The sequence below is a fragment of the Nycticebus coucang genome, chromosome 12, assembly GCF_027406575.1.
Source record: "Nycticebus coucang isolate mNycCou1 chromosome 12, mNycCou1.pri, whole genome shotgun sequence".
Taxonomy (NCBI): Eukaryota; Metazoa; Chordata; class Mammalia; order Primates; family Lorisidae; genus Nycticebus; species Nycticebus coucang.
The window spans coordinates 72142971-72165542 of record NC_069791.1 but is presented as its reverse complement, the minus strand read 5'-3'; the positions used below and the strand labels follow the sequence as shown (position 1 = coordinate 72165542).

The window sequence follows — 22572 nt, the reverse complement described above, 5'->3', positions numbered from 1 at the left end:
CTGATAAGAAGAAAAATACATGAGGTAGCAATGGAGCTCCAGAAAGATCCACCACATGCTGGGAGCTGAGCCTAAGGTTGGCCAGACCATGGAAGTGCCTGTGAGTTTAAAGTTTCCAATAATTTTATGAAGTTAGAAATGACACCTGATACCCTAAGAGTGTCACAGGGTTCACAGGACACTTTTATGGACATTTTCTCCTTTGAGCATTGCAACAATCCTGGTAAAGAGATCTGGGACACTAAAGCTCAGAGAAGTTAGCCAGGTAGTTAGTTAGTGGACATGGGGAACCAGCATCCCAGTCTGTTAACTCCAAGTGAACATTCTTTACAACTAGGAAAGGAGAAGCAGAGGAAACGGAAGCCAGTCTATTTCAGGAAATGATTGCTTTTCAGCACAATCCTCCATCACCGGTGAAAGATGTTCAGAAGAGTCAGGGGTTAGCAGCTATGGATCCAAAGACTGCAGAACCTGACCCAAGCACAGCTGGTAACCTAGCATGACCTCTGCTGTGCACAGACCAGAAAGCCACCATGCTGATCACAATACAAAGAGCTAAACAGCATCTGGGCCAGACCTGTGAAGTCTCATAGCCAATTCAATGTGATATTTGCCATCAGATTTACTAAAAAAACTGGATTTTTACCCAAAGGTAGAAATTGCAGACATGAAATTTACAGTATTTACTCTTGAATTTATTTTTCACCACTAATTTAGCACAGGATAGAGAGATATTACATGTTCTTCCGCACTGGTTTAACCTTTAGTTTTCCCTCTGCTGCCTCAGAGGCAATTATAATCCACCTGCTGGGCACCCAAGGAGCAACTTCCTTTGGAATTCTCAGGCTCTGTCAGAGTCAAAGAATACCCAAGTCCACTAGGCTTACAAGATTATTGAATATATTTCTGGTACAGGCGCCAGCATCACTTGGGAGATGGCTGCAGAGATTTAGTCTCCTGTTGAGGAATGCTAAACACCAGGCACAGAGGATCAACAGGAGTGTATATTCAAGAGCTCACTTAATTTTCAAATGCCAGAGTCATTAATTTTTCAGACCACCCCTGGTTCCTGGAATTGAGGGTTGGGTCTACCATGCCTCAGTTAACATCCACTAGGAGCCAGAAACTCCTTGAGATGCCAATGACTTTGCAGAGTTTACAGAAGGCAGGCCCTGCGATGTGTTGAGCAGCGTCGGCAGACCAGACCCTGCATGCTGGGGTTTAACACCAACACTGTCCATCATGTAGAACCCCTGGCTGCCAGGCATTTACTCTGTGTGTATGTGTGGTTTATGACTGTATCACTTTATCCTTTATAGCTTTCTATCTACTATTATTTTAATCAGCATTAAAATATTTATATTAAATTAGATTTCAAAAGCTATTTTGGGGAAGATAGTTCTTTGTAAACAGGAGTAGTGATAACACGAAAAATGAAATCCTCAGAACATTCCAAGTGCTTTAAATTTTTTTACAGTATCTTCCCAGGGTGTCTTCTCAACCTCCACCCTCCCCCAGCTCCGTGGCCTCATGCTGGGCAAATGGCCTGAAGGAAATGAACAGTGTGCCCCTAGTCTCCTGCACACAGAACTACAATCTGAACTTGACATAGAGGTCAGGGAAGGAGCTACAAGGAGGGAAACCACTGCACTTGTGAAAAATTCTATTAACAGTCACTCACATAGGCTTTCCAGCATAATTGCTGGCACAAATTATATTTTTAAAGAACTAAGCTGGTACACTGCCCTCTATTCCTAACATCTCTGTTGATAATGTTTCCAGTTCATTCGTTTTAAAAGGCCAGGACCCTACTGTATCTGCTTCAAATAAAAATAGCTTCCCTTATGCAATTCATCAAGGAATCCAGTGACATATAAAAGTAACAAGGACATTATCAAGTGAATAGCAACTAGACCTTTACACAAATTTTCAGAGTGTTATACTGTAAATGAAAATTCAGAGATCTCATAATTATTCATTACAGCATGTATATTTAATTTAACACTATTAAAGGTTAATGCCTAAGTAGCAAAACTGGTCACAGAATAAATGATGAACCCAATGTTCAAACATCTCTATGCATTAAACTCCAAACTTTAATACAGTACAGTTGAATGACTAAATGCCTATAGCATTTGAATATTGTTTTGGGATATGTAAAGGCATTGCTAAAGTACCTCTTAGGCTTAATTTTTATTACTCGTATTCAAGAAACAGCTAATTACCACATGACAATATAATGACTCTAGCGTGTTTGGGCTAGAGACCAAAACAATGAATTTTGGCATGCCAAACCCCAACCTGCATGTTAATCTGCGGAAATCATAGCTTTTTGTCTTGTTAATGATTCCCAATGCCATTTAAACCCCACACAAGTATTGTTAGGTCTTACTCTGAATGTCAGAAGCCTGGGATCTCAGCAGCTCAATTAGGGAATTGTCTGGGGGAGGCAAAAGAACACACCCGTACGTAAAACAGGAACACACAGAATCCAGTAACCGGTCTTCCCAGCCTCTTTCAATTCAACATGCCTGACTGCCAGTTCCGCCCACCCAGCATGACAAACTTGCAAAGTGTTTTACAATCACCTAATAGTTAATTCTTAAAACACTCTCTGAGGTATTATATAGCTCATTATGCAACACAGGACTCAAAGAGCATAATTAGAACAAACAACAACAACATTGACACTTATATTTATTCAGCACCTTTTCCTAAGTGTGTGTAGCATTATCTCATTAAGTCCAGCCATGACATGGGCAGAGGCTGGGGGAGGGTGCTCTGCCATGTTCCAGGCACTGGCACCTCACCCAGGGATGGGGGAGGGCCGAGGGGAAGGGGAAGGAAAAAGAGCCCGCCAGGCAACCAGGTACGCAAAATGCTAATTAAGATTTCTGCTTCCTGAACCAGCAGCCAACTAAATTATACTGTCTTCTTCAAGTACTCATTTTACAAGTATTTCCAAAGCAACTACCTGCTCTGTGAGAAGCACTGGTGTGGGCACTTGGCCAAATCAGTAGAAATCTGTCTCACAGTACAGATAACCATGTTATTTAACCATGTTAAATACTAAGGCTAAGGCAGGAAAGGCCAGATGGAGAAACTGGGAAGAAAAGTGTTTTGTTTGTTTGTTTGTTTTTAAGACGACAACCCTTGACTAGCCCCCCTAAAGGACACGTGGAAGTCAGACCTGTGGAAACCAGGCGGGGGTGTCAGTCCACATGGGCAACACAGTGGGTGAGAGAGCAAGGATGGGGAAAAAGGACAGTTCAGCATGGTGCCAGCAGCGGAGACGCACATTCGGTGACACCGGATTGTTCTAGGTGTGGAAGGGACATGTGGCAAGCAAGACACAATCTTTGCTCTGACATTCTAGTGCAGTGAGGGAAGAGAGACAAGAACGAAAATCAAACAAGACAAAATACTTTCAAGTACAGACAGTGCTCAAATTACTGATGGTTTGACTTCAAGAGTCTCTTGACTTTACAACGGTGGGAAAGCAATAGACATTCAGTGGAAACTGTACCTTGAATCCATACATTCAGTCTGTTTTTCACTTTCAGTACAGCATTCAATAATGTACAGGAGGTATTCAACACTTATCATAAAATAGGATGTCTGTGAGATGATTTGCCCAACCGCAGGCTAATATAACTGTTCTGAGCACACTTAAGGTAGGCTAGGCTAAGCTAGATGCTTGGTAAGTTATATATTAAATGCATTTTAAATTTATGATATTTTCAATGTATGATGAGTTTACTAGGAGACAGCCGAGCAGGAGGAAAAGAGAGTCACAGGGAGGTGGGGAAAGGGGTCCCAGAGGCAGGTGCACAGTCAGGGCTGCTCTAAGGAGGTGAGCTGGGATGGCGATCTGGAGATCTAGATGGTGATTCACTTTAGGCAGAAGCAGTAGCCAGTGGAAAGGTCCTGAGGTAGGCGTGAATATGACACAGAAAAGGCACAGAGAGAGAAGCCAGTGAGGCGTTCTCACTGGCTGCAGCGAGGGGAAGAACAGCGGCCAGGGAGAGGAGCCTGCGTAAAAGGATTTAAAGAAAAATAGGAAGGCAATGAGGATAGAAACAGAATTCCAGACCCGAAAATACAATGTCTGAAGTGAGTCAGAGGATAGAGGTGAGATTCAATTCTGTTCCTGTCAGGAAGCCATCAGAAAAACAGGACTCTGCTGAGCTGAGCCACTGTGGCATGAAAAGAAAACTGTGGTACTTAAAAACATAAAGTTTGTTGGTTTCTCTTGGTAAAATATGTAAGAGTTTTTAAGCTCAAAAATGAGCTATACAATTTTCTTAAAAAAAAAAAACAAAAACAAAAACAAAAACTAAGTGATCCAAACTAGCTGGTTTGCTCTGTCACAGCAAACGGCTGCAGTATCAGTGATACACTGCCTGACAGATACTATTGAGAAAATAAGTATATACTTACTCTATGTCTTTGAAGTAAATGTGGTGCTTTAATACTTCGTGAGGAATAAAACTACATTTTGAAAGAAACTCATGCTATGAGTTTCAGATAGCATTCTGAAAATTAGTATTTGGAAATGCTTCCATACACTTATGGGAAAGATAATATCCTCTATGAAAATGTCTCAGTGTCTCATATTCTCAACGTCTGCTATTGCACAAGAGGGAGAGCAGTGGACAGTTTAGAGTGTGTGCATTCAAATCCCAGCCTGGCTCTTACTGCTTGTGCTAACTTGACAAGTTACAGAACTCCTCTGTACCTTAGTTTCTTCATTTATAAACCAGGCATAATAATGTGCCCATACCATGAGGTTGTTACGAGGAAGAACTTAGAACATTGCTAGGTACAGAGTTACCACTCAATAAATGTTACCTATTATTATTTATTAACTCAAACCTAATTAAATATTTGCCAAAAGAAGTTTCAAACCATTTGTTAATAATATAAAAAATGCAACATCTTTTGACAAGTTAGCCAAGAAGAAAACCTGAGTATAAAGGAAAAAAGAAAATTTACTAGCCAAGTTTCCACAAACACCTTATCATAATTAGTTCAGGTTGGGTATACATACCTGAAAATTCAAAATCTAGAACACTTCTGATCTGAAGCATTTTGGATAAGGGATATTCAGCCCATACACAGGTTTCAAAAATATGTATCATATTTTTGTAAAGATAGCCAATAATGCACTTCTTCAGTTTGAATCTATACCTTTTTCAGCCATTTATAACAGCACTGAAACCAAGAATCTAAACTGACAAAACTTGGAAACCTGGCTTTTGGCCATAACAGGTTTACTGGTACTTTGGCCATATACATAGAAAACTAGGCAAAATATATGAAATAATCATTTATAGGCATTGGACAATGGATTGAGCAGGACTGTAAACCCTGAGATTGATCTGATTTTCTAGCAGGAAGAACTCTCTGGACCGCATCAAAGGGAAGGGGAGACCCAAGCAGAGTGTTATGGTCTTCTTAGGTTGAGAAGACAGAGATCAGAAGACAAGGAGGCTGCAACAACTGGGATTTGCAAGGCAGAGCACTAAAAAGGAGGGACATATACAGAGAAAGAGAAACAGAAATCTGCAGAGGGGTGATTTGGAGTCTGCTGCCAAAAGCTAGTATACATGTGTTAGGGTGAAATGCGACAAGTCTGGGTAAGAACAAGGAAGGTATAAACTGAACAACTCCCAGGGTTTGAGGGTTGGGAGATTTTTAAGTTACAACCAGCCAGAGAGAGGAAACTTACTGAAGAGCAAGTTCATTCATTCAGTAAAAACACCAGGAGGATCACACTAGAAGGGAGAGCACTCTTAAACTTAGAACAAAGGTTAGTCAACACCCATACCTCTAAAAGCTAAAGACAGCTTCAGAGTGCAAGTAATTTAACCTCCAGCCCAAACTAACTTCAACATTCATAAATAAGACAAAATCCAGTTCACATTCATGATGTCCAACATCTGGCCAAAAATTACTAGACATGCAAACCAGGATAATCAGGGGAATAAATAAAAACAGAACCAGAAATAAGACACTGTGAAACTTAGACTAAAACAGCATTATGAGCATGTCCAAGGATGTGGAGAAAAATATGACTACAATAAGGAAGAAATAAATGATATAAAGAAGAATCAAATGGAATTCTAAAGCTTAAATATGCTACCTGAAATAAAAACAATTCACTTGATTGGACTAACAAGAATTTATAGACACTGTAGAAGAAAAATGATCAGTGAATTCAAAGATACAGTCTTAGGAATTGTCCAAACAGAAGCTCAGAGCAAAAAGAATAAAAAACATTATTTATTTATTTATTTTTTTAACAGTTTTTGGCCGGGGCTGGGTTTGAACCCGCCGCCTCTGGCATATGGGGCTGGCGCCCTACTCCGTTGAGCCACAGGCGCTGCTCAATAAAAAAAGTTATTAAACCCCAGCAACCTATGAAACAAAATTAAACAACCTAATATACATGTCTCAGAAAGGAGTTAAGTGTTGAATCTGAAGAAACAGTGGCAAAATTTTCCAAATTGGGTGAAAGCTATATACCAAAAAAATTAAGAAACATAAACTCCATGAAGATAAACACAAAGAACACCAGTAAGCATAATCAAATTTCTAAGCATAAGAACTTAAAATCATAAAAGGGAGAGAAAAAAGATTCATTAAGTACAGAAGACAGATAAGAATGATTAGAGATCTGTCAGAAACAGTCAGTCCTGAGAGAAAAGAAAAAAACACAAATTAAAACCACCGACAATTTTATACTCAACAAAAAATAGTCTTTATAAATGAGGGCAAGATAGAGAATTTTCCCCCTCAGAATAGTGAATGAAATCTTCAGAATAGTGTGATCTATACTATTAAAAATCTTAAAGTAAATTCACAGACTGAAAGAAAATTATATCATGTAGAAACCTGAATTTATACAAAGGAATATACAACACTAGAAATGGTTAAAAAGATGGGTAAAAGTAAAATACTTATTATCTCATTTTTAATTTATTTAAAGCAAAATAGTAACAATGTATTATAGGGTTATAACATAGGTAGAAGTAAAATGAATAACAATACACAAAGAATAAGAGGGAGAAAATAAAAGTGTATTGTTAAGATTTATATTGTATGTGAAATGGTACTTACGTGAAAATATGATGTGGGCAGTCAAAGATACTTACTTTACACCCTAAACTAACCACTAAGAAAATAAAGAGTTCAAGGTAATAAATAAGGTTATTGGAAGATGTAAAGAAAAATAAAGAAAACTCAATTAATTCAAAGAAAGCAGTAAAAATACAACGACAACAAGAAGCAGGCAATACACTTAGAAACAGTAAGATGGTAGACCTACACACAGAAAGATGGTAGACTTAAATCCAATTCCATCCATAATTACATTAAATATAAATGATCTAATGTTGCACTAAAGAGGCAGAATATCAGACAGGATAAAAAAAGCAAGAAATAGCTATTTATGCAACTTAAATATAAAGATGCAGATATGTTAACAGTAAGAAAATAGAAAAAGGTGTAATATGAAAACACTAATCAAAAGAAAGCTGAAGTGCCTATATTAAAACTTCAAGGAATATGGTCAGGAACAAAAAAGATCACTGTATAAACTTAAAAGAATCAAACTGTTTAGATGATCTAACAATTCTACCAGCATATATACCCCCAAACAAGGCTTCAAAATATGCAAATCAAAAACTGAACTGAAAAGAGAAAAAAGGACAATCCACAAGAAGAGTTAAAGATTTCAAAATTTCTTTTACATTAATAGTACACTTAGATACAAAATTATTATGGATACAAAAGGCTCCCAACACTCTGAACTAACTTGACCTTTTATAGAACACTCCATTAACAACTACAGAATATGCATTCTCTCTCTTCTAGCGCATTTGGGACTTTTATCAATGCAGAACATTTACAGGACCGTAAGACAAGTTTCAAAACATTTAAAGGAACAGAAATCATACAAAGCGTGTTCTCTAACCATAATAAAATAAAATAGCACCCTAAGACTCCACTTTAAAAAACTCAAAAAGAACAAATTAAACCATAGTAAGAAGTATTATTAGCAAATAATATTAGAAAGCAATAAAACTGAAAATAAGAAAAATGAGAAAAATCAAAGCAAACAAACTGTTCTTTTAAAAGAAACATTAAAATTGATAAGCCTCTAGCTAGACTGATAAAGGAAAAAAGGAAAGAAAAAAGAATTCACAAATCTGAAGATCAGGAAATTAATGAAAGGATATTACTACATGTTCTATAGATTTTAAAAGTAAAATATTATAAACAACACTATGCCCTCAAATTTGATATTTTAGATGAAATGAATCATTCTTTCAAAAAATTCCAAATTATCAAAATTAACTCGGGAAGAAATTTAAAAAATCTTAATAGCTCTTTATCTGTTAAAGAAGTTGAATTGTAATTAAAAACCTTAGTAACAAAGACAATCCCAAGCCCAGATGGCACCACTTGTGAGCTACAGAATCTTTGGGTAGAAATAATTGCAATTTTACACAAACTCTTTTAGCAAAGAGAGGAAGAGGGAACACTTCCCAGCTCTTTTATGAGACCAGCACTACCTTGATACCACAACCTAATAAAGACATTAAAAGGAGAAACCCCCAAAACTATAATTCTATATTTCTCATGAATTTAAAGGCAAAAATCCTTAGTAAAACATTAAGTAAAGCAAATCAAAAAAATTTTAGAAAGCATAATACATCATAACTAAGGAAAATTTATTCTAGCAATGCAAGATTGGTTTATTATCCATTTGGAAATCGAACTATTTTATCATGTTAGGTGAATAAAAGAAAAATCATATGATCACCTCAATAGAGGCAGGAAAAAGAAGCAGAAAATTCAATAACAAAAACTCATAGCTAACTAGGAATAGAAGGAAACTTCTACCTTACAAAGGGTGTCTACAAAAGAATCTAGAGCTAATATTATCCTTAATCATGTTGTGAAAGCCTGAACACTTTCTCTAATGTTGGAACTAAAGCAAGGATGTCTGTTTTCTCTAATTGTATTCAACACTGTAGTACCCATACAATGTTGGCTAGTAGAAAAAAAGAGAGAGAGAGAAAGAGGAAAGAAAAAGCAAGGAAAAGAAATATAAAGCATTACAGATTGGAAATCAATATGGATATTGGAAACGTGAACAGCACTATCAACCAACTTGATCTAAATGACATTTATAGAACATTTCATCCAACAACTATGAAATATACATTCTCATCCTCTTCAAGGGCACATTCTAAAGAAACTACAAAAAAATTAAAAAAAAAACCTTCTAGAACTAATAAGTGAGTATTAAAAGCCTGCAGATATATTGTTATATAAAAATTAGTCACATTTCTACATAAAGTAATAAAAAATTGGAAAATAAAATTATTAAGAAAACATTTTCTAGCATTCAAAATCATGACCTTCTTAGGGATAAATTGGACATAATACACATTAAAAACAGTCAAATATTGCTCATAGAAATTAAAGATGACCAAAATAAATATACCATGCTGGACAAATAAATGGTATTATCAATTTTCCTCAAATTGATCTATAGATACAGTGGAATCCTGATCAAAGTCATGGAAATCTGGTTTGTAAATATGGACAAGCTAAATGTACAATGTATACAGCAGCTCAACAAACCAAAACAACTTTGAAAAACATGACCAAACATAAACATAAAGAATTGATTTTAAGACTGACTACAAAGCTATAGTAATCAAGACTCTGTCTCAAAAAAAAAAAATAAAAAGTAAAGCTGCTATAAATTTACAACTTGATAATAAGACAAACAACTCATTTAAAAAATGGATAAAAGGTCAAAACACTTTATAAATGAAGATCTATGAAAGAACAAAAACATGAAAAATATTCAACATTATTAGTCATCAAGAAAGGAAATTAAAATCACAATGGAGTATGTTATACAGTCACTAGAATGTATAAAATTAGACAATACCAAATGATGTCAAGGGCACAGAATAACTGGAACTCGCCTATGTTTCTTGTTGGGGGTAAATGATATATACAGTTTGAAATACAGCTTGGCATTTCTTATCAAGTCAAATGGGCAGTTACTCTAAGACCCAGCAATTCTAGTCCTAGTTAGTTGCTTAAGAGAAATGAAAACAACGTCCATTTAACAACTGTCCATAAATGTTTACAGCAGGTTTATTGATAATAGCTACAACCTGGAAACAATCCAAATGGCCACAAACAGGTGGACGGCCAGGCAAATTAGCAGATGTCCATACAATGGAATCTTATTCATCAATGAAAAGAATTACTGATCTCAGCAAAAAGATGAATCCTTAAAACACTTTCTTAGTGAAATAAGCCACACGAGAAGTACATTACAAAATGGTTCCATTATATAAAACTCCAGAAATGATTATCTGACTGATAGTAACAGAAAGCAGATCAGTGATTGCTGGAGTTTAGTCATAAAGGAACTTCTCAAAAGTGATAGAAATGTTCTATATCTTGATTGTAAAGGTGGTTATGCTATTGAACTCCACACTTGAAATGGGTGAATTTTATCGTATGTATTTATACCTCAACAAAGTGACTTAAACACATAATTTTTAGGGAGAGAAAGAAGTTTCTTGTGCCGGCAGTCCCTGAGCTATAAATACCTGACTTATGTACCACTGACATGACAGAGGCGATCACAGCAAGTGCATCTGACTGCCAAACGACTTGCACGTACAAACGGAGGCTGTTACAGGTTAACAGGTGATGTACCCTTTCCAACTTACATACAAATTCAACTTAAGAACAAACCTACAGAAACTATTTTGTTCCTAACCTCGGACTGCCTGTACTGCTAATAAAATTTTAAGTCCTGGCTCAGTGCCTGTAGCACAGTGTTTATGGTGCTGGCCACATACACCCAGGCTGGTGGGTTAGAACCCACCCAGACCAGCTAAACAACGAACAACTGCAACAAAAAATAGCTGGGCTTTGTGGCAGGCGCCTGTAGTCCCAGCTACTTGGGAGGCTGAGGCAAGACAATCACTTAAGCCCAAGAGTTAGAGGTTGCTGTGAGCTGGGACGCTACAGCACTCTACAGAGTACGACATAGTGAGACTCCGTCTCCAAAATAAAATAAAATAAATTTTAAGTTTTATATACTCTTCATCACATATTTTTATTCTATTTTTAGCATATGATCTACAATGTGTTTCATATGACACTGTAATTGTATTCGTAAATCATACATGACTAAGACTATATCAGGGGTACAAATTTAAACTTTGTTATGCTTGGGGCATGTGAGCAGAAGCAGTTTGGAGACCACTGAGACCCATGACCACTTAGACCCATTTCCTGACATGCAGAGGATAAACTTGAGAACATTAAGAGAAGATGTGAGCCTAAGGAGGCAAGAGGGGAAGTGGCTGAAGTGATGAGAAGTGGTTGACTTTCAGATACATTTTGGAGGCCAGATCACTAGGACTTACTGACAGATTGACTTATGGACAGATTGACTTACTGACAGATTGGCTGTCAGGGGTGAGGGAAACAACAGAATCCAGGCTGACTCATGCATTTTGTGGCCAAAGCAATTGCTCGGATGCTGATGCCACTTACTGTCCTGAAAGGCTAGGTGGGTGGGTGGGGGGAATTTACTGTTCTCTCACGGTCATGTGGAGCTTTAGGAGTCACCTGGAGAGAGAACCTGAAAGAAAAGGAAGATACTAACAACAGGGTTCTGGCGGAGGAAGAAGAGGACACAGAAGCCTCTTCTGGGAAAGAGGAAGAGTGTAAACAGGTGAAGCCGCTGAGCTGGCAGGCAGTTTGGCTGTGATGGGGAATAGAGAACTGGATGGAAGCTGGATGATATCATACGTGTATTTTTTCAGTGAGACAGGGTAGAAAGAAGGTATGAAATGTACGTGGGGCATGGTGGGAAGTAAGGTTGGGGCCATCAATAGCTGTTTATATGTCATTGTAAACTAACTCAGGCTGGTCCTCAGAGACTTGAATACAAACATTTTGTATTAGATTCCCCAATCATCACAAAGGAGGTGCTGACGTGCCCTGGGAAAGCCCACCAGGCTTGGTGCAGGTATGTGGGGGGAGGGAGTGGTCCTGAAGAAGGAGCAGCACACTGCTGCACCTCAGAATGGGAGAGGCTGGCTGGCTGCATCAGGCTGGGCTGGGGTGTGCAGGAACCGGTGGAGAGGGTGCAAAGTGGCAGGGAGGGCTGCTGGTGAGCAGCTTCTCCACATATTGTGAGTATTGAAAAGACCAATCTTAATAAACCTGAGGCCTGTGTTTGCACAGAACACTCTGCAGGCGATAGGCCATCCCCTGCCATCCGCCCAAGGATGAATGTACCCCTTGTGAGCACTATCCCTGCGATGACATCACAGCGCAGCAGACGCTACTTTTCGCCAGGGCACTCTAGGCTAATGTAATCATACGATTACATAATTAACCCAGCTGTCTCATTAAGAAAATCAACTGGAATTCAGGGCATAATTAGTCATACAGCAATTAGCATGTTGATGAGCGACTGATGAAAAGCTGTCTAGATACCCAGCATGCCAGGACCACCCCGGTCATGGCAGAGGGGAAACGAGGCAACACACCTCTCCGCTGGAGCACACCAGGGAGGATTCCCCAAGTCATATCCAGGGAGTTCCCACACTACAGCATTGTGTCAAGGGACGGGGGGAGGATGGATGGAGAGAGGAAGCCCTGAAAACGAGAGCAGCATGTGAAAGCTGGCAGCCACAGGCTCGGGGGCCCGTCTTATCACGCCCGCCTTTCTTTAGCATGTTTGCAGCTAAGTCCTCAGATCACAGACATACTATACACTAAACGGAGAGGTTGGTCAGGCCCCAGACTTGCTCAAGGAGGATGAAGAAGCTGCCATCTGTTTTTCCAATCCCCTGGAACAGTGTATTACTGGGCCTTGTCCTCTAAGGTGCTTTAGGTCCAGCTCCGGGGTCAGGGACCCACAGCCTGGGCAGAAAGCACACAGTATTGGCAGCAGATGGGGTTTCATTCCTCTGACCTCAGTACCTCCTTCTGCCCCGTTTTGGTGCCTGTGGTTGACTGTTAATGCTATGAATGAAGATGTTTCAAGACGGTAAAATGAAGATTTTTCCAGGAGATCCTGCCCATCTCAGGATACCGAAGTTCCAGGGAGCTCTCTGGAGGGGTCATGAGCACCCAGTCTTGTTTGCCATCACCAGGAGATCTGGAATACACGGACTAGAGTATCTCCTTCTGGAATCAGGCTGGAATGGACACACTTTCAGAGCCTTTAAGAATGCTACCAATTAAAGTTCTGGCATAAAAAACAGGGGCTATTTCTAATTAAATCTTAAGATTTCATCACTTTTTTTCAGAGCTTTACTCTGGGATTACTGAGTGAGGGGTAGGCAGGGAAGAGAAAAGAATGGAAGCAACAGTATTTTCTAATTTTAACCTATAATGTGTCCTCACTTGAAAGTAATAGACACAAAGAACCAGATTGCTATTTTATGGAGGAGCATTAAAAAGCAGTTTTCAAAAATGATGACTTTCCACTTAATTTTGAGAGCCTCAAAGGCCAGGCTGATGGGGATATTCACCAGGAGAGAAGGTTTTCCTAAATCAACATCGAAACCTCCTGCAGGAGCACCTTGGAGCATGGCATGTCGGAGGAGCTTCTGAAAACAGAATGGCTTACAAATAGATGCTTTTCAGCCAGCTCTCTTTTAGGACTTCCAAAAACCTACAGCATCTACTTTTCACAATTATAGGCTAGTTATCCTGTGGAAATAAAGTGAGACAAGTCAATCATGAAATGCTGAGTTCTAGTAGTATTTCATGAGTCAATGAATATTTTATATCACTGGTAATGTGCTTCCTAAGATTTAAATCTTAAAATAAACTCTTCTAGGCATTGCCTTTACGTTTGAAGGGTTTGCATCTGTAGGCACTAAACCACGTCACACAAGGAGTAAAGTATGATTCTTATATGGGGCGGAGAGGGTCACAGCTAGAGGCAAGGACAACTTGCAAAGAAATTCTTCCACTGAACTTTGTAGTAAACCAGAGAAACTCTGCAGTACCAAGGCACAGGTATAGGTCCACCAACCTTGAGTCTTCTCTTATCCAGGAACTTTTGAAAAAAAAATATCATTGCTAAGATGTTTCTGGGACAGAAAAGTCATAGTTGTGTCTTATACAAATGTATAAGTTTCCTACAAATACTTGACTAAATTTTTATCTATAATACATTAATAATGGCTATTCAGAAACTAAGATCTCAAGTTGATTATTTTACTGATTTATGCTCCCCTCCGCTGTACAAATAAATACATGCTCATTGTAAAAAATATGAAAAGTATCAACAAGCAAGAGCAAGTAACCCACACAAGGTTAATTACTGGAGGATTATGCATACTGTCGCAATTTTGCTCAGCACACAGTAAAATTCTAGCTATATAAAAGCCTTTAAGAGGAGATTATCCCAGAATATGCCCAGATATCTAAGCACTGAGACGTTTATTTCTCCTTTCGTTATAGTAGGGGATAGAGGCTGCCTCTTTTACCCATTTAACTATGGAATATTTTTTCAAAGGTAATGAATATTTTCCCACCACCAGTATGGGGGCCACAGACCAAGCTCTGCTTGCATTTTTATCTTTTTAGGTGCATGGTGTAGGGCAGTGGTTCTCAACTTTCCTAATGCCACAGCTCTTTAATACCGTTCCTGTGGGTTGCAACCCACAGGTTGAGAACCGCTGGTCTAGGGCCTAGCATGCAATGGGCTGCCAGGAAATGCTGGCTGAGCAGAAATGTGAATGTGATTCCTCATCCAGCACACTTGGAAGCTCTCCTTGCACAAGTCACTGTTCTTGACAGTCACCGAACTCTGCTCTCACCCACAGATACCGACTGATGCACAAGGATGCTGGCTTCCTGAGGAGGGAGTCTGCCACAGTGGAACTCCCTGTCCTGGGGGGCTCACCTTACCCACGTGTCCTTACCAAGGTGTAATGTTGACAGATGGTCACGATGCTTTTCCTCATAATCCCTATATATTTTTTATACACTTTATGACATAAAATCTGCCTAAGAAAATTAGCAGAGGAAAGCCAATTGATTAAATTAACAAAATGACGTCATAACTTGCTTGTGAATGTAAATGTAGAACCTCCATCCTGCAGCTACCATGCTGACAATAAAGGCAAAGGCCATTTTCAACTAGAACAGAGACAACAAGAGGATCAGTGATAGGAGACGCATTCATCATATGTCTTATTGGTCTTTCTTATAGTTTTGTAAAGTAGATGGAACGATGCACAGAAATAGTTTTCCAGATAAAGGTCATAATACTGAGCTAGCTGGGTCCTGAGATACAGCTATCGTTGCCTTCCTTAACAAAGTCAAATCCATTCTCCTAAACACAGGGGTTATCTGTCCATTTCTCCAACGTCACTCTCACCACGTGACACTAAGATACCTGTCTCTTCTTCCCTAATGGAGCCTTCACATCACTTTGGACCTCTTTTCAATCTGTTGTCCAAAGTGCAGCAGGGATGAATCTTCTTATATACAGATCTGATCACACCATTTCCCTGATCAACAACCATTAATGGTTTGTCTGTTACATAAAGCTAGGTGATCCATGCCCAGTGGAGGCCATCTGCTACTGCAAGTGTCTGTGTCTTGCTTGGTGGTTTTGACTGTAGTAGCACTTACCACACCTACAACTCAGTCATTCTTTGTGTAATTAATTTTTAATGTCCATATTCCCGCCAGACTATAAAGTCCACAAGGACAGGATCCTAGCTGGCTGTTGTATCCCTGGAGCTCAGCTTGGTTCCTGATACACAGGGAGTAGGGGTGGGGTAAGGGGCTAAGGTACTGATCAAGTAAAACCTAGGAAGTTGAGGGTCACAGCAGTTTGGAAGAACAGCATAGTTTGGCTCAAGGAAGATATTTCCAATAAAAAGCACTCTCAAAACTGACTACAGAATGAGAAGCCATCTAGTAGCAAATGAGAAGAATGGAAATACCAGGTCTTAATTGTTTTTACTGTTCAGAAAAGTCCTCAGCACCATCATGGTTCAATGCTACTATGTATCTAAATGTTTATTCAATGTCTTGGATAGGGAGGAGATTAATTCAGTTAGCTGAATTTTTAATGTGAAAGGTGAAGGTGAGGGGAGCCCAGGATGATTCAGCTTTCTTCCCCCCTCATAGATGGGTCAGACCATTGAAAGAGAAATGGGCAGGACTTGGGAGTGGGGATGGAGTGGAAGGAGATCCTGCCCTTGGTACCAGACCAGCAGGACAGCTGGTAAACCACACAGATTTTAGACATCAAGTACTGGGCACAAAACCGAAGGTCTCAGAAGCACATGTGCTGGTTTGATGAATTCTGAATGCTAAGTGCCATATAAATGTCTATGCAGGCATGCAAATCTTTATATAGAGTGACACCAAAGCAAAATGAGAGTTCAGAGAGCTATTAAATTGCTACAACTCCATAAAAGATACATTCTGTTCTCTTGCAACTGATACGTCTAATGCTCCAGAGTGCTCACTGTTGGTGGAAGTGTTAATCTCAGAAGGATGGTTCAGAGGGAACAATGAAGGTCTGAGACCAAAACACTCAAGAGCACATTTTTGAGAAATAATTTGATACACTAATTTATTCACTCATTTGACAAATGAATAATCATGAAGTTTCTGCTACATGGCAAGCACTGGGGAAGACACTAGGGAAATAATTGGGGATAAGACCACACCATCATGATCCCTCTGCCAAGCCATGAAGGATGCAGGCTTACCAAGCAGTCATAACAGGGGTGGACACAGAGTCCTGGGCAAGGGTGTGTATGACAAAGGCACATTCCAGCCAGACCCGGGAGGTCAGCTGAGAAGGGGCTGGCCATCCTGCAAGTGCAGAGACTCTCATGCCACCATGAACTGCAGAAGGTGGGGTGGAGAGAAGCAGATGGAACTGAGACGTGTTCTGGAGGTGGGATGGCCAGGACTTGGGAACCAAGTGCTCTGGCATAGGGTACCTTCACTAAGAGAAGGCAGCCTCTGTCAGACACACCAAGGGGCTGGTGGTGCCCATCAGTCATTCCAGAGGGAAGTCCAAGAGGCAGTTAGCTGGACATCCAGCTTGGCACTCAGAACTGCAAACTTGGCCAGGAACAAAGCTTTAAGAGTCACCACTGTGCCCCTTTGTGAACTCTGCTGCAGAGGACTTGAGGTTTTGGGCTTCGGGTCAGCTGGCTTCTTGAGTCACTTGCCATGTGTGCCCGGTCAGTTGGGCAGAGAACAACAAAGCAAAGCCCTGTTTTCAGGGAGCTTTCATTCCAGTGAAACAAATGACAAGAAAACACGCAAATAAGTAAAGTTTCAGGAAGGGGCAGCAGGCGGGAGCTAGTTTGATCAAGTGTCTATGTCAGTTTCAGTCTGGGTGGGACTCTGACTCCATCTCTTCCTGGGGCTGCTGTGCAGCCCTTCCTGAGCTCCTGGAGCTGGTTCATGGCATATAGCTGAAATACCTGCCATGGCATTCCCAAGAGCTTCCTCCATTTTTCTGAGATAGTTTGAGTTGCTGTCTCTTACAAGTAGGAGAACTTAATGCATCCCCCAAATGTTTTTGGATTCCACTGGATTAAAGTCTGAAGCAGCAGACAGTTAAGGCACCCTGACTCCCCCCAGCTGTGTGACTGTCAGTAAATGCACCATTGCTATTGACCAGGCCCTTCCTGGAAGCCTCAGCCACAGGATTACTTCATCTGAGCAATAATCAGACTTCAAAACATAGGTAGAGCACTCTGAGCCCCAGGCCTGCTTTTTAAGTAACTTGTTAGATCTGTCAGACCACAGCATCTATGAGAAATACCTGGGAGGTGGCATGAGAGTGTGATCTACATGAAATGTGGAGTATTTTGATTGGCATCAAACATTATTTGTTCTTGCCATCTTGAATTTAAACTGCAAATATTTACTCTTTAGCCACAAATGATCATTATGAAGACTATCACCAATATAGGAATAATGCTTATGGTAGTAGTAATATTAAATGAAAAAAGAGTATAAATATACACCCATGTTATGATAAAAATTCCATAAAGTTTGTATGTGTGTATGAACAGGTCTGCTCAGGCAAAGAGAAACACTGATGAGAAAAATGGTTTCTACTTTTCTTTTTTTTTTTTTTTTTTTTTGGTTTTTGGCCGGGGCTAGGTTTGAACCTGCCACCTCCGGCATATGGGACCGGCGCCCTACTCCTTGAGCCACAGGCGTCGCCCGGTCTCTACTTTTCTATAATTATAGAAAGAGAAACCCAACAACTTGATATAGAGGCTGCCCAGAAGAGAAACTTCACTAGTGGAAAATCCAGGTACAAATTCTACTTTAAAAAATGAGATTATAGATTATGTAAAAAATAGCAGCAAAGGCTTCTGGGCAAAGATGAAATAAGCCAGCCCCTTCTTGACTGAGTCACCAACCCAACAGACACAGAGTTCCTGGCTGGAAAGCATTCCCTTCTCTTCTGGATGCTGCTCTGTGGTGGCACGAGCTTCTGAGAACAGGATGGGGCTGAACCCTCCTGAGCATGAAGAACCAACAGAAAACTTAATGGAAGAAACTCTTTGGAAATTGAAAGTTATATTTATCAAATATAGGGTTGTACTTTTTCTGTAAATTCTTTATCTCTGAGTCAGTATGGACTTGACATAGAGAACAGAGAATTCTCAGCTACCACCTCATGCCTGCCAAGTGTCCGATGCTTGAGGAACAGTGGGGCACTGGATACCCATTTACTAGCAAAGAGCTGTCTTGTGGGGCTCGGTCAGTCTTCAAGGAAGACTTGTCAGATACAAACTCTTGTAGAAAATCAAAAGGCTCAACTTGGGAACTAAGAGTTAGCTAAGTTCCTAAGACAGCAAAAGGTTAGAACAAACTAAATCATCCTCTGCTGCTAGGGTGTTCCCTACCCTGTTCCATTTTACAGATGAGAACACTGAGGTCCAGAGAGGAAAAGGAATGTGATCAAGATCTCATAACAAGCCTGTGGCAGGCAAACCTGAATCTTCCTATTCCCCATCCAATATGTCTTCTGCTGCCCCTTGTTAATCTCAACTCCAAGAGAGAACAAAACGCTATGTAGTGAACCTGAACTAGAATACAAGAAGGTACAAAGGAGACCTGCTTTTGCCTTGCTTTATTAAAGAAGTCTAGTCACATCACTGATGGTGAGAGATTACTAATCCAGGCAAACAGGTTAACTCTCTTGAGTGGGGACGGGTGGTGGCAGTAATTAGGTTTCTGACAACTAAATGATCATTCTAATTTTCTGATCAGTCTCGTCATGACTGAGCTGGGACTCATGTAGTCATGTCTGTCACCTCCCTACAGATTCTAAGTCTCCTGGGGGCAGTGGACCAACAAACAGGACCAGTGGGCTCTAGGTATTGTGAATTCCATCTCACTTTTCTAAAGTAAGAAATCAGAAGCCATCATCTCTCAGAATGCCTAACAAACTATTTTAAATTTTAACTCCTTCGTTCCTTTAAAAGAAAGAACAACCCATGTACTTAGTTGTAGCTAAAGGAATTATCAGTTACCGTCTGGCTATAACCCTTAAGTGAAGGACCTTTCTGGGGGTCACCAAGCTTGATGACCTGGCAGGGGAGTGAGGCATTCCAGATATACTGCCAGAGCCATTCCTGAAGTCCTGAAAGTGGTGTCTGGCAGCTCAGGAGACTTCTGCACAGCACACAGACTTTCCCACCTAAGTCCCACAGAGTCTGTCTTCTCTATGGTATGCACACCATTTTATACCACAGCCCCAGAGATCTGCGTTTCTGCATTTACTAGCAATTACACAAGTACTTTAGCAAGTGCATAGAATTTCCATCCCTACCCACAGTCAGTATGATGGAGAAGTCCCATTTCCTGGAACTCCGTGGTTTCCTGGGGGAAGTTGTCACTGACGGTGTATATTTCTTGGTAATCTGAGAAGGAGCACCAGCATGCACCGACATGCACCAGCTGGCCAGCCACCAAGCCCTGCGGCGGGCTGTAAGTGCTGGGGCTTACCTGGGACGTCAATCAATCTCTTGTAGACATTCAGGAAGGCTGCCTCTGCCTCTTTGCTTCTCTTACTCAGTGCATCAATCTGAGAGGGAAAGAAAGAAAGAAAAGAAGAACAAAAAGCTCAAAATTTGTCATGAGGTAATTTAACATAGGTGCTTGACAACTGGGCCTTCAGCCTCTCAGAGGAAATGGGAGAAAGTTTCACCCAGTCCACTAGGGTGAAGGAGACCATTCACGACACCGATCAGGGACCACTGGCTGGCTTCCCACAGAGAAAATGGTCTGGTGTGCCGTGCTCTTCCTGGCCCCTTTCCTTCCTCTCCAAGTACTGATTAAGAGCTGATCGTGCAGCAGAAATTGTGCTTGGGCAAGCAGGGCGTTAGAGGGGAGGCAAGGAACAATGATAGCTACTCCTCCTGGGAGCTGGGGTTCAGTGGGGGAAGCAGGTATGTCAGTAAGTAATTGAATTCCAGCTAGAAAAGTGCCCTGGGGACACAGAGAAAGGGACCTTAGGCAGGCAAGTCATCACCTTGGAGCAGAGTCTTCAAGAGCTGTTCCCAGGGTGTACTAGTGAGGCAATGGGTATAAGAACACATGCAAAACACCCAGAGCCAAGTTCTGAAATTTGGAAGTTCATAGATCCCCTTTAAGAATTTTTTTTTTTTTTTTTTTGTAGAGACAGAGTTTCACTTTATGGCCCTCGGTAGAGTGCCATGGCATCACACAGCTCACAGCAACCTCCAACTCCTGGGCTTAAGGCATTCTCTTGCCTCAGCCTCCCGAGTAGCTGGGACTACAGGCGCCCGCCACAACGCCCGGCTATTTTTTGGTTGCAGTTCAGCCGAGGCTGGGTTTGAACCCGCCACCCTCGGTATATGGGGCCGGCACCCTACCTACTGAGCCACAGGCGCCGCCCCCCCTTTAAGAATTTTTATGAAGCCAAGCACTCTCCACCCCACTCCCCAACATGAAGTTAGGCCCTCTATCCTGGGACACTCAGATGTCAGTTCGTGCTCCATCCATTAAATCCAGATTAAGACCCACAGATGGGGCTAGGAGACAAGCAGTTTGCTGGGGTGGGAACACGTACACATGCCCTGGGACTGGGCAGGCACACAGGATCAGATCCCCAGGGCTGTAAGCTCATTCGAAGGAGTATGACCCATCACCTGGACATTGGCCAGAGTGGAAGGAGCACAGGAGCGGTAGGGAGGAGACCCTTGGGAAGGTGCTACCCTTATCCAGGTGAAAAATGTGTAGGGCAGAGCTGATGTATTGAGGAAGGTAAGCCAGCTGGGAGATCAGAGCACACACAGTTGACGAGAGGCCCAGAGGAACAAGGTGCATAGCTTTTTAGCTTAGGCAACACGTGAGTTTTGGCAACACTGGCCAGGATTGGTTTGTCTTGTGAATTGACCCGGCAGAGTTAGTTTTCCCCAGTGTAGACATCTATTCCTCAAAGAAAGGTGAAGTTTGAAACTCTCGAGCATGCCAGACATATATCTAAAGAGCTTCCAAATGCTGGATCAACCTGTTACAGTATTTAGCTTACACACAACTGCTGAGAAACAGATGCTTTTTTATACCCAAGGCATGCAAGACTGTGTATGCATGAAGTTCATAATGGATCAGGAAAAAGGACATTAAATTATATATTCCTTCTGTCCCCTCACAGAATGACGTTCTCTGTCTCCAGTGTTATTAAAGAGGCAAAGGATATGGTTTAATTACAGGCCTCTCACCTGATTAAGGATGGATAGATACTAATGGCCAGGGCCAGGGTGAACGAGGAGCATCTGGGAAATGCAACACAGAGCAAACAAATGCAACCAAGCATTTCCAATTTCTTACAACTTGTGGTTCCAAATTCCAATTTGAAATCAGTTGTTTGAAACTCAAGATATATCTCCCGCCCCCCCAATAAGGTTGTGATTCACAACTATACAGTCCACAAGGACTATTAATATAAGACAGCCCTATTTTTAAAATAAACCTCCCCTTATTAGCAATTCATGTTCACTGTATAATTAGAAAAATATCAAAAATATAGACAAGAAAATTAAAATCATAATTCTGCCATTCACTGGTAGAATTACCAGTCTCTCTGGTCTGTAATTCTCTTCTTTTTTTTTTTCTAATTAAAATACACCACTGAAGGAAATGTAGGCACATACAAACTAGAAAAAGCGTGTAGATCAGCGTTGTCTAGGGCTAGGGGGTAGGAAAGAGTTGGTGGATGTCTAGGGTTTCTTTTTGGGGATGATGAAAATGTCCTACAACTGTAATGGTTGCACAACTGTGTGAATATAATAAAGTTTAATAAAATGCAGGCCTTAAATGCATAAATTATATGATATATGAATTACATTTCAATAAATGTTTAAAACAATTATAATTTGTTTCAAATGTGTATTTGAAATCAAACCATATGCAAAATTTTGTATTGTACTTTCTTCCACCAACATACATCTTTTTAAATATCTG

The 22572-nt window shown here is 40.6% G+C and overlaps 1 protein-coding gene across 4 annotated transcripts in view; it reads right to left on the bottom strand.

The window, feature by feature from the left end:
• Positions 1-22572, bottom strand: part of CUX1 (cut like homeobox 1) — a 383513-nt gene that overhangs the window by 153200 nt on the left and 207741 nt on the right. For all 4 annotated transcript variants that reach the window (XM_053554218.1, XM_053554217.1, XM_053554216.1 and 1 more), the window contains exon 4: positions 20092-20170. In XM_053554218.1, the coding sequence (XP_053410193.1) occupies positions 20092-20170 (79 nt within the window). The remainder of the gene's footprint in view (positions 1-20091; positions 20171-22572) is intronic.